Source organism: Heterodontus francisci, chromosome 6 (genome assembly GCF_036365525.1).
Source record: "Heterodontus francisci isolate sHetFra1 chromosome 6, sHetFra1.hap1, whole genome shotgun sequence".
NCBI lineage: Eukaryota > Metazoa > Chordata > Chondrichthyes > Heterodontiformes > Heterodontidae > Heterodontus > Heterodontus francisci.
The window spans coordinates 24,900,908-24,913,605 of NC_090376.1; the positions used below are offsets into that span (position 1 = coordinate 24,900,908).

Here is a 12,698-nt window from a genome sequence, read left to right on the forward strand (position 1 = left end):
TGGAGGTGGTCAGTGGTGTGTGGAGCAGCGCCTGGAGTGGCTATAAAGGCCAATTCTAGAGTGACAGGCTCTTTCACAGGTACTGCAGAAAAATTTGTTTGTCGGGGCTGTTACACAGTTGGCTCTCCCCTTGCGCTTTTCTCTTTTTTCCTGCCAACTGCTAAGTCTCTTTGACTCGCCCCACTTTAGCCCCGCCTTTATGACTGCCCGCCAGCTCTGTCGAACGCTGGCAACTGACTCCCACGACTTGTGATCAATGTCACAGGACTTCATGTCGCGTTTGTAGACGTCTTTGAAGCGGAGACATGGACGGCCGGTGGGTCGGATACCAGTGGCGAGCTCGCTGTACAATGTGTCTTTGGGGATCCTGCCATCTTCAATGCGGCTCACATGGCCAAGACATCTCAAGCGCCGCTGACTCAGTAGTGTGTATAAGCTGGGGATGTTGGCCGCCTAGAGGACTTCTGTGTTGGAGATACGGTCCTGCCACCTGATGCCAAGTTTTCTCCGGAGGCAGCAAAGATGGAATGAATTGAGACGTCGCTCTTGGCTGACATACGTTGTCCAGGCCTCGCTGCCATAGAGCAAGGTACTGAGGACACAGGCTTGATACACTCGGACTTTTGTGTTCCGTGTCAGTGCGCCATTTTCCCACACTCTCTTGGCCAGTCTGGACATAGCAGTGGAAGCCTTTCCCATGCGCTTGTTGATTTCTGCATCTAGAGACACGTTACTGGTGATAGTTGAGCCTAGGTAGGTGAACTCTTGAACCACTTCCAGAGAGTGGTCGCCAATATTGATGGATGGAGCATTTCTGACGTCCTGCCCCATGATGTTCGTTTTCTTGAGGCTGATGGTTAGGCCAAATTTATTGCAGGCAGCCGCAAACCTGTCGATGAGACTCTGCAGGCACTCTTCAGTGTGAGATGTTAAAGCAGCATCGTCAGCAAAGAGGAGTTCTCTGATGAGGACTTTCCGTACCTTGGACTTCGCTCTTAGACAGGCAAGGTTTATAGAAAGCAAATTCATCATAATTTAGTATTAAAGGCAAATCAGCACTAGAGATAAATATACAGCTGCTGTAGAATCAAACAATCAAAGCTGTTAGGCAAGAGTATCAAGGGATATGGAGCTAAAGCAGATAAATGGAGTTGAGGTACAGATCAGGCATTATCCAATTGAACGATGGAACAGGCCCAAGGGGCTGATTGGTTTACTTCTGTTCCTTTGTTTCTTCATTGTCATCAGGTCAAAATCCTAGAATTCATTGCCTAACACCATTGTGGGAGTAACATCATTACAATGTCTTCACCAGTTCAAGAAGGAGGCCTACGATAACCTTCTCAGGGCATTTATAGATGGGCAATAAGGGTTGCCCACATCCCTAGAACAAAGTAAAAAAAAGGACTGCTATATAATTAAAAATTACACCGAATAGAGGATTTACATCACTACAAAGGGTTGTTTTTCAAAGCACACTGCTCCTTTATTCGTAATGTTTATCACCCACCTCAGTCCTCTGGCAAACTTTTAGCACTCGAAGAACGTTTCTGCAAACATTGTCAATTTTTGTATTTCCATGACAACATGTTATACCCAGGAGCTGCACATTAGGAGCTGCTAGAGCCATCATTATTGCTTGGGCATCATCCAACCCACAGTCGACATCTAAAAGCAAGAGCTTCTTATTTGCCATTTTAGAATCTATTGGGAAAAAAAATGAGGAAGTTTAAGTTTAAAACAATACATATTGGTCTGATGTCCCACTGTTAATGTTTCTGGTAATGTTGTACCCATAAACCAATCGCTGTCTTCCCTCTTAGGTGGACGTAGAATATTCCATGGCGGGTAGTTCTCCCCGTGTCCTGGCCACTATTTATCCCTCAAGCAACATCTAAACACTGATTAACTTGATATCACATCACATTGATGTTTGTGGGTCTGTATTGTGTGCATGTCGTATGTTGTGTTACTATTTTACACAATGGAAAGGAGCTATATAAATGCAAGCTCTTTCTTTTTCTTTCAAACCTAGCTGTATCCTGAACTATGGGCCTCTGCCCCTCACATTTAAAAAGAAAATCAGCAGAATTCCCCTTTAGAAAGCTTTGTTCTCATATACAAGACCCTATAATCACCTCCACGCTATCAGACCACCTTTCTGACACCAAGTCACGGATGTGCCACAACTTCTTTCAACTGAAGATTGAGATTTATCAACATTTACTTTGCAATAGAAATTTTTCAGGCTAACACTTGAAGAGATAATATTAAAGAGACTACGAAGCTGATAACATGATGGAACATGGTCTGCTCCTTCAAGTACCAGGGCTTCATGCTATTGGGCAAGGAAGCCTGAGGCCTATTCTGAACACCGGTTTTGCTACTTGTGACATTGTGGGCCAGAAGCCCTTTGTGCACTTATTGCTTGTGTACCAGAATGCACAACATTGATAAAGAAAACCTGTCAGATTGGTTCTTTCATGATCACATTAAAGGTAAAAGGTAAAACACTCACTGAGGTGGTAAGTACAACCATTGTTTAAAAAGGAATAAACCGTGTTTCAGTGAAATAAGAGGTAAGGCTAGAGGGGCAATTGTGACCCACCTCCTCACGTGGTTGTAACATCTGGAAAATGTTACAGTTGGAATACGTTTTAAGTAAATACAGAGGCAGGGAAAGGGGTTGGGGGCAAGAACAAAAGGGCGATAGGGTGGAAGGCAGGAGTGATTGTCCAGTTCTAATGAAGGGTCACCAACCTGAAACATTAACTCCGTTTCCCTCTCCACGTGCTGCCAGACCTGCTGAGTGTTTCCAGCAGTTTCTGTATTTTTATAATTCCATATTTCCAGCATGCGCAGTATTTTGCTTTTTATAGATATGCAGATAGGGTTAAATGAAATGGAAGGGGTCTCGTGTAGAATGGGTGGTTCTTAGCTGGGGATCCACAAGGAGGTTTCAAGAAGCTCAGAAAAATAAGATTCTAACTGACACTGCCCTCCAACCAGCATGGCCTCTTATCACTGACTGGCGGCACTTGCCTATGCCACCTTATTTATCGCAGGAGGACAGAACTGCAGGAAAACAGCTTAGTTCAACCAATAAAGCTTGAAGGCAAGGAGTGCAAAGCATATCAGAAGTCAGGGGCATCTCAACATACTACAGTGTAGCTCACGCACCAGCTCTCACAGTGTGGTGTCCGGAATTGGACACAGTACTGCAGTTGAGGCTGAACCAGTGTTTTATAAAAGTTCACTATAGCTTCCTTGTTTTTGTACTCTATGCCTCTATATATAAAGCCCAGGATCCCATATGCTTTATTAACCACTTTCTCAATGTATCAGACCACCTTCAACGATTTGTACATATATACCCCCAGTTCCCTCGGCTCCTGCATCCATTTTAGAATTGTATCCTTTAATTTATATTGCCTCTCCTCATTGTTACAACCAAAATCAATCACTTCACACATCTCTGCCTTAAATTTCGTCTGTCTCGTGTTTGCCCATTCCACCAGCCTCTCTCCGTCCTCTTCAAGTCTATCATTATCCTCTTCACAGCTCACAATACCTCGAGGTTTTGTCATCTGCAAATTTTGAAATTGTGCCCTGCACACCCAAGTCAAGGTCATTAATGTAGATCAAGACAAGCAGTGGTCCTAATACTGACCCCTGAGGAACACCGACATATATCTTCCACCAGTCCAATAAACAACCATTCATCACTACTCTCTGTTTCCTGTCACTCGACCAACTTCGTTTCCACGCCGCCAGTGTCTCTTTTATTCCATGAGCATTAACTTTGCTGACAACCCTATTATGTGGCACTTTATCAAATGCCTTTTGGAAGTCCATGTACACCACATTACCCTCATCAACCCCCTGTTACCTCATCAAAAAAACTCAACGAAGTTAGTTAAATTAATTAATTCATATTTGACCAAATAACTGTTAATTTTGTTCCAAACGATTAACCTGAATTTCACAATCTCGCTGCCAATCTCGTGGGCCACACGCCATCGAGCTGCTGCAATGTTCCGTGTGGCGACTGATTTAAATAGCTGGGATGGGCCGTCCCCCCCTCCCCTGATCACGTGGAGGGGGTGGGCTGTCCATCCCTAGCAATGGTGTCAGTTGACTGTGCGCTGCTGGTAACATCATTTTTAAAGGACTGTCAGCCCTACCGGCTAATTTCAATATAAACAGGTAAATTGAATCAAAATAAATAAATACATCTCTGTTGCCCCTCTCCCACGCACCCAATAACAATTAAATTAATTATCTGCCCTTCGCCCCCCAAAACACTTACCTTTACCATCTGACCTTAACCCCTCCCAAAGTTCACAAACTTTAAATTACAACCCTTCCCACCATCCCCTACACCCATGACATTAACATTGATCCCGTTCACCCCCCACCCCACTAGTGTTGCACCTTGTTTCACCGGAAGGGGATCCGAAGTGCCGGAGTGTCACGGAGCGCCGGCCGCTGAGCTGAAGATCGCAGCGGGACATCAGGTGGTGACGTGAGCTTCATTAATTCAATCATTTTAATTTATTTAAATATTCAAATTGGGGCCCCGTCGCTGAGCGGAGGGGAGGGGGAGGCGTTGCCACAAGCTGGGTGCGTGGGGGCCCTCTGCCAGAGGCATTTTCTGGAACCCCCGCCACGAATTCCAACGTCGGCAGGGTTGGGGGTCGGTAAAATCTAGCCCATTACTTCGAAAAACTTTCCCACTACTGAGGTTAAACTAACTGGCCTGCAGCAAGCAAAAAAGGTAGGGAAAAAAACCACCAGCATAGACCAGTGGCCAGTTCCAGAGTTCTGATGAAAGGCCATTGGCCTGTAACATGAACTCTTTCTCCATAGATGCTGCCAGACTTGCCCAGTATTTCCAGCAACATTCTGTTTTTATTTTAGACTAGTTTCTGTGCTATAAGCTCTTTGCAGATTACTTGTGGCTCATTTGAGATCGTAGCACAGAAACTGACCGATGATCTGCCGATGGAGGAGGTGTTGGGTGGCTTGCAAAGCATTAAGGTAGATAAGTCCCCAGGGCCTGATGGGATCTACCCTAGAATACTGAGGGAGGCAAGGGAAGAAATTGCTAGGGTCTTGACAGAAATCTTTGCATCCTCATTGGCTAAAGGTGAGGTCCCAGAGGACTGGAGAATAGCCAATGTTGTTCCTTTGTTGAAGAAGGGTGGTAAGGATAATCCAGGAAATTATAGGCCGGTGAGCCTTAAGTCAGTGGTAGGGAAACTATTAGAGAGGATTCTTCAGGACAGGATTTACTCCCATTTGGAAACAAACGAACTTATTAGCGAGAGACAGCATGGTTTTGTGAAGGAGAGGTCGTGTCTTACTAATTTGATTGAGTTTTTTGAGGAAGCGACAAAGATGATTGATGAGGGAAGGGCGGTAGATGTTGTCTATATGGACTTCAGTAAAGCCTTTGACAATGTCCCGCATGGCAGACTGGTGCAAAAGATGAAGTCACACGGGATCAGAGGTGAGCTGGCAAGATGGATACAGAACTGGCTCAGTCACAGAAGACAGAGGGTAACAGTGGATGGGTGTTTTTCTGAATGGAGGGATGTGACTAGTGGTGTTCCGCAGGGATCAGTGCTGGGACCTTTGCTGTTTGTAGTATATATAAATGATTTGGAGGAAAATGTAGCTGGTCTGATTAGTAAGTTTGCGGACGACACAAAGGTTGGTGGAGTTGCGGATAATGATGAGGATTGTCAGACGATACAGCAGGATATAGATTGGTTGGAGACTTGGGCGGAGAAATGGCAGATGGAGTTTAATCCGGACAAATGTGAGGTAATGCATTTTGGAAGGTCTAACGCAGGTGGGAGGTATACAGTAAATGGCAGAACCCTTAGGGGTATTGACAGGCAGAGAGATCTGGGCGTACAGGTCCACAGGTCACTGAAAGTGGAAACGCAGGTGGATAAGGTAGTCAAGAAGGCATACGGCATGCTTGCCTTCATCGGTCGGGGCATAGAGTATAAAAATTGGCAAGTCATGTTGCAGCTGTACAGAACCTTAGTTAGGCCACACTTAGAATATTGTGTGCAATTCTGGTCGCCACACTACCAGAAGGACGTGGAGGCTTTGGAGAGGGTACAGAGGAAGTTTACCAGGATGTTGCCTGGTCTGGAGGGCATTAGCTATGAGGAGAGGTTGGAAAAACTCGGATTGTTTTCACTGGAACGACGGAGGTGGAGGGGCGACATGATAGAGGTTTACAAAGTTATGAGCGGCATGGACAGAGTGGATAGTCAGAAGCTTTTTCCCAGGGTGGAAGTGTCAGTTACTAGGGGACATAAGTTTAAGGTAAGAGGGGCAAAGTTTAGAGGGGATGTGCGAGGCAAGTTTTTTTACACAGAGGGTGGTTAGTGCCTGGAACTTGCCGCCAGGGGAGGTAGTGGAAGCAGATACGATAGCGACGTTTAAGAGACATCTTGACAAATATATGAATAGGAAGGGAATAGAGGGATATGGGCCCCGGAAGTGCAGAAGGTGTTAGTTTCGGCAGGCACCAAGATCGGCGCAGGCTTGGAGGGCCGAAAGGCCTGTTCCTGTGCTGTACTGTTCTTTGTTCTTTGAGTATCAATTAGGATTCGGGTTAAAAGTGGCTTTGTTGCGGTTACCTGTGAAAGTATCAGTGCCTCCCCGCTGATGTAAAACTTAAAACTTAACTGCTAGTTGTTCACTGCCAACTTTGAACAAAGTTTTTACACAACCGTTTCTCGGTGAAAGCTACTTAAACCCTCTTCACTTAGTCCTTGTAGTTCGACCACAGCCGCCACATCAGCATTTACTCCAGTGAGCAAACTAATTAGAGTGCCTGCAGACCTCTGACCTTTTCATCTTTGCTGATCTTCTGCCACTTCATAACCTGGAAACTGTTACAATTTCTCCAACTAGAGAGCGCGGACTCTAACAATCTGAGAGCTCAGACCATAATAGCCACTGAATTAACACACCAACAATCCCCAAAATATCCAAACACTCAGAGCACACTGAACGACACCACTAATAACCCCGGACAGAGGGCACACTCCACTAAAAGCCCCGGACAGAGGGCACACTCCACTAAAAGCCCCGGACAGAGGGCACACTCCACTAAAAGCCCCGGACAGAGGGCACACTCCACTAAAAGCCCCGGACAGAGGGCACACTCCACTAAAAGCCCCGGACAGAGGGCACACTCCACTAAAAGCCCCGGACAGAGGGCACACTCCACTAAAAGCCCCGGACAGAGGGCACACTCCACTAAAAGCCCCGGACAGAGGGCACACTCCACTAAAAGCCCCGGACAGAGGGCACACTCCACTAAAAGCCCCGGACAGAGGGCACACTCCACTAAAAGCCCCGGACAGAGGGCACACTCCACTAAAAGCCCCGGACAGAGGGCACACTCCACTAAAAGCCCCGGACAGAGGGCACACTCCACTAAAAGCCCCGGACAGAGGGCACACTCCACTAAAAGCCCCGGACAGAGGGCACACTCCACTAAAAGCCCCGGACAGAGGGCACACTCCACTAAAAGCCCCGGACAGAGGGCACACTCCACTAAAAGCCCCGGACAGAGGGCACACTCCACTAAAAGCCCCGGACAGAGGGCACACTCCACTAAAAGCCCCGGACAGAGGGCACACTCCACTAAAAGCCCCGGACAGAGGGCACACTCCACTAAAAGCCCCGGACAGAGGGCACACTCCACTAAAAGCCCCGGACAGAGGGCACACTCCACTAAAAGCCCCGGACAGAGGGCACACTCCACTAAAAGCCCCGGACAGAGGGCACACTCCACTAAAAGCCCCGGACAGAGGGCACACTCCACTAAAAGCCCCGGACAGAGGGCACACTCCACTAAAAGCCCCGGACAGAGGGCACACTCCACTAAAAGCCCCGGACAGAGGGCACACTCCACTAAAAGCCCCGGACAGAGGGCACACTCCACTAAAAGCCCCGGACAGAGGGCACACTCCACTAAAAGCCCCGGACAGAGGGCACACTCCACTAAAAGCCCCGGACAGAGGGCACACTCCACTAAAAGCCCCGGACAGAGGGCACACTCCACTAAAAGCCCCGGACAGAGGGCACACTCCACTAAAAGCCCCGGACAGAGGGCACACTCCACTAAAAGCCCCGGACAGAGGGCACACTCCACTAAAAGCCCCGGACAGAGGGCACACTCCACTAAAAGCCCCGGACAGAGGGCACACTCCACTAAAAGCCCCGGACAGAGGGCACACTCCACTAAAAGCCCCGGACAGAGGGCACACTCCACTAAAAGCCCCGGACAGAGGGCACACTCCACTAAAAGCCCCGGACAGAGGGCACACTCCACTAAAAGCCCCGGACAGAGGGCACACTCCACTAAAAGCCCCGGACAGAGGGCACACTCCACTAAAAGCCCCGGACAGAGGGCACACTCCACTAAAAGCCCCGGACAGAGGGCACACTCCACTAAAAGCCCCGGACAGAGGGCACACTCCACTAAAAGCCCCGGACAGAGGGCACACTCCACTAAAAGCCCCGGACAGAGGGCACACTCCACTAAAAGCCCCGGACAGAGGGCACACTCCACTAAAAGCCCCGGACAGAGGGCACACTCCACTAAAAGCCCCGGACAGAGGGCACACTCCACTAAAAGCCCCGGACAGAGGGCACACTCCACTAAAAGCCCCGGACAGAGGGCACACTCCACTAAAAGCCCCGGACAGAGGGCACACTCCACTAAAAGCCCCGGACAGAGGGCACACTCCACTAAAAGCCCCGGACAGAGGGCACACTCCACTAAAAGCCCCGGACAGAGGGCACACTCCACTAAAAGCCCCGGACAGAGGGCACACTCCACTAAAAGCCCCGGACAGAGGGCACACTCCACTAAAAGCCCCGGACAGAGGGCACACTCCACTAAAAGCCCCGGACAGAGGGCACACTCCACTAAAAGCCCCGGACAGAGGGCACACTCCACTAAAAGCCCCGGACAGAGGGCACACTCCACTAAAAGCCCCGGACAGAGGGCACACTCCACTAAAAGCCCCGGACAGAGGGCACACTCCACTAAAAGCCCCGGACAGAGGGCACACTCCACTAAAAGCCCCGGACAGAGGGCACACTCCACTAAAAGCCCCGGACAGAGGGCACACTCCACTAAAAGCCCCGGACAGAGGGCACACTCCACTAATACCCACACAGACTGAGAGCACACAGCACTAATACAGCCAGACTCAGTGCAGACTCCACAAATACCTACAGACTGAGAGCACACTCCACTAATACCCCCCACCTTATTTATAGCAGGAGGGCAGAACTGCAGGAAAACAGCTCAGTTCAACCAATAAAGCTTGAAGGCAAGGAGTGCAAAGCATATCAGAAGTCAGGGGCATCTCAACGTACTACAGTGCAGCTCACGCACCAGCTCTCACAGTGTGGTGTCCGGAATTGGACACAGTACTGCAGTTGAGGCTGAACCAGTGTTTTATAAAAGTTCTCTATAGCTTCCTTGTTTTTGTACTCTATGCCTCTATATATAAAGCCCAGCATCCCATATGCTTTATCAATGTGGCATACCACCTTCAACGATTTGTACATAGTTCCCTCTGCTCCTGCATCCATTTTAGAATTGTATCCTTCAATTTCTATTGCCTCTCCTCATTGTTACAACCAAAATGAATCACTTCACACATCTCTGCATTAAATTTCATCTGTCTCGTGTTTGCCCATTCCACCAGCCTGTCTCCGTCCTCTTCAAGTCTATCATTATCCTCTTCTTCTTTGGCCTCCTTATCGCGAGAGACAACGGGTAAGCGCCTGGAGGTGGTCAATGGTGTGTGGAGCAGCGCCTGGAGTGGCTATAAAGGCCAATTCTAGAGTGACAGTCTCTTCCACAGGTGCTGCAGAAAAATTTGTTTGTCGGGGCTGTTACACAGTTGGCTCTCCCCTTGCGCTTTTCTCTTTTTTCCTGCCAACTGCTAAGTCTCTTCGACTCGCCACACTTTAGCCCTGCATTTATGGCTGCCCGCCAGCTCTGCCGAACGCTGGCAACTGACTCCCACGACTTGTGATCAATGTCACAGGACTTCATGTCGCGTTTGCAGACGTCTTTAAAGCGGAGACATGGACGGCCGGTGGGTCTGATACCAGTGGCGAGCTTGCGGTACAATGTGTCTTTGGGGATTCTGCCATCTTCCATGCGGCTCACATGGCCAAGCCATCTCAAGCGCCGCTGACTCAGTGGTGTGTATAAGCTGGGGATGTTGGCCGCCTAGAGGACTTCTGTGTTGGAGATACGGTCCTGCCACCTGATGCCAAGTATTCTCCGGAGGCAGCGAAGATGGAATAAATTGAGACGTCGCTCTTGGCTGACATACGCTGTCCAGGCCTCGCTGCCATAGGGCAAGGTACTGAGGACACAGGCTTGATACACTCGGACTTTTGTGTTCCGTGTCAGTGCGCCATTTTCCCACACTCTCTTGGCCAGTCTGGACATAGCAGTGGAAGCCTTTCCTATGCGCTTGTTGATTTCTGCATCTAGAGACAGGTTACTGGTGATAGTTGAGCCTAGGTAGGTGAACTCTTGAACAACTTCCAGAGCGTGGTCGCCAATATTGATGGATGGAGCATTTCTGACGTCCTGCCCCATGATGTTCGTTTTCTTGAGGCTGATGGTTAGGCCAAATTCATTGCAGGCAGCCGCAAACCTGTCGATGAGACTCTCCAGGCACTCTTCAGTGTGAGATGTTAAAGCAGCATCGTCAGCAAAGAGGAGTTCCCTGATGAAGACTTTCCGTACTTTGGACTTCGCTCTTAGACGGGCAAGGTTGAACTGAAATTGTGCGGAGGAAAATTCCTTCTTCAGAAGACTTGAACGCATGTGAAAGCAGCAGGGAGAAGAAAATCCCAAAAAGTGTGGGTGCGAGAACACAGCTCTGTTTCACGCCACTCAGGATAGGAAAGGAGTCTGATGAGGAGCCGCCATGTTGAATTGTGCCTTTCATATTGTCATGAAATGAGGTGATGATACTTAGTAGCTTTGGTGGATATCCAATCTTTTCTACTAGTCTGAAGAGACCACGTCTGCTGACAAGGTCAAAGGCTTTGGTGAGATCAATGAAAGCAATGTAGAGGGCCATCTGTTGTTCGCGGCATTTCTCCTGTATCTGACGAAGGGAGAGCAGCATGTCAACGGTCGATCTCTCTGGATGAAAGCCACACTGCGCCTCAGGGTAGACGTACTCGGCCAGCTTCTGGAGCCTGTTTAGAGCGACTCGAGCAAAGACTTTCCCCACTATGCTGAGCAGGGAGATTCCACGGTAGTTGTTGCAGTCACCGCGGTCACCTTTGTTTTTATAGAGGGTGATGATATTGGCATCGCGCATGTCCTGAGGTACTGTTCCCTCGTCCCAGCACAGGCATAGCAGTTCATGTAGTGCTGAGAGTATAGCAGGCTTGGCACTCTTGATTATTTCAGACTGCCTGAGTTGTGTACCTATCATTACCTCTGCATCACCAACTCGTTCTTTCACACTAAACCCTGTCACCAGGTTTCATGGAGGCACCCAAGATCGCGTTGTTGGCACCAGCTAGACATCATTGTCACAAGGCGAGCCTCCTTAAACAGTGTTCAAATCACACGCAGCTTCCACAGTGCGGACTGCGACACCGACCACTCCCTGGTGTGCAGCAAGGTTAGAATCAGACCAAAGAAGTTGCATCATTCCAAGCAGAAGGGCCACCTGCGCATCAACACGAGCAGAATTTCTCATCCACAGCTGTTACAAAAATTTCTAAATTCACTTGTAACAGCCCTTCAAAACACTCCCACAGGGGATGCTGAGACCAAGTGGGCCCACATCGGAGACGCTATCTATGAGTCAGCTTTGACCATCTACGGCAAAAGTGCGAAGAGAAATGCAGACTGGTTTCAATCTCATAATAAAGAGCTGGAACCTGTCATAGCCGCTAAGCGCATTGCACTGTTGAACTACAAGAAAGCCACCAGCGAGTTAACATCCGTAGCACTTAAAGCAGCCAGAGGTACTGCACAAAGAACAGCCAGGCGCTGCGCAAACGACTACTGGCAACACCTATGCAGTCATATTCAGCTGGCCTCAGATACCGGAAACATCAGAGGAATGTATGATGGCATTAAGAGAGCTCTTGGGCCAACCATCAAGAAGATCGCCCCCCTCAAATCTAAATCAGGGGACATAATCACTGACCAACGCAAACAAATGGACCGCTGGGTTGAGCACTACCGAGAACTGTACTTCAGGGAGAATGTTGTCACTGAGACTGCCCTCAATGCAGCCCAGCCTCTACCAGTCTTGGATGAGCTGGACAGACAGCCAACAAAATCGGAACTCAGTGATGCCATTGATTCTCTAGCCAGTGGAAAAGCCCCTGGGAAGGCCAGCATTATCCTCTTCACAGCTCACAATACCTCTAGGTTTTGTCATCTGCAAATTTTGAAATTGTGATCTGCACACCCAAGTCAAGGTCATTAATGTAGATCAAGACAAGCAGTGGTCCTAATACCGACTCCTGAGGAACACCGACATATCTTCCACCAGTCCAATAAATAACCATTCATCACTATTCTCCGTTTCCCTTCACTCGACCAACTTCATATCCACGCCGCCAGTGTCTCTTTTATTCCATGAGCATTAACT

General features: G+C 48.7%; 1 protein-coding gene across 5 annotated transcripts in view; it reads right to left on the bottom strand.

Moving 5' to 3' along the window:
* Positions 1 to 12,698, bottom strand: part of LOC137371188 (nucleoside hydrolase-like) — a 37,720-nt gene that overhangs the window by 21,728 nt on the left and 3,294 nt on the right. For 4 of the 5 annotated variants that reach the window (XM_068033298.1, XM_068033300.1, XM_068033299.1 and 1 more), the window contains exon 2: positions 1,511 to 1,704. In XM_068033298.1, coding sequence (XP_067889399.1) covers positions 1,511 to 1,696 — 186 coding nt within the window. In that variant the 5' untranslated portion in view covers positions 1,697 to 1,704. Of the gene's footprint in view, positions 1 to 1,510; positions 1,705 to 6,662; positions 6,796 to 12,698 lie in introns of those variants that run through there. The other variant, XM_068033297.1, reaches the window with a different exon arrangement.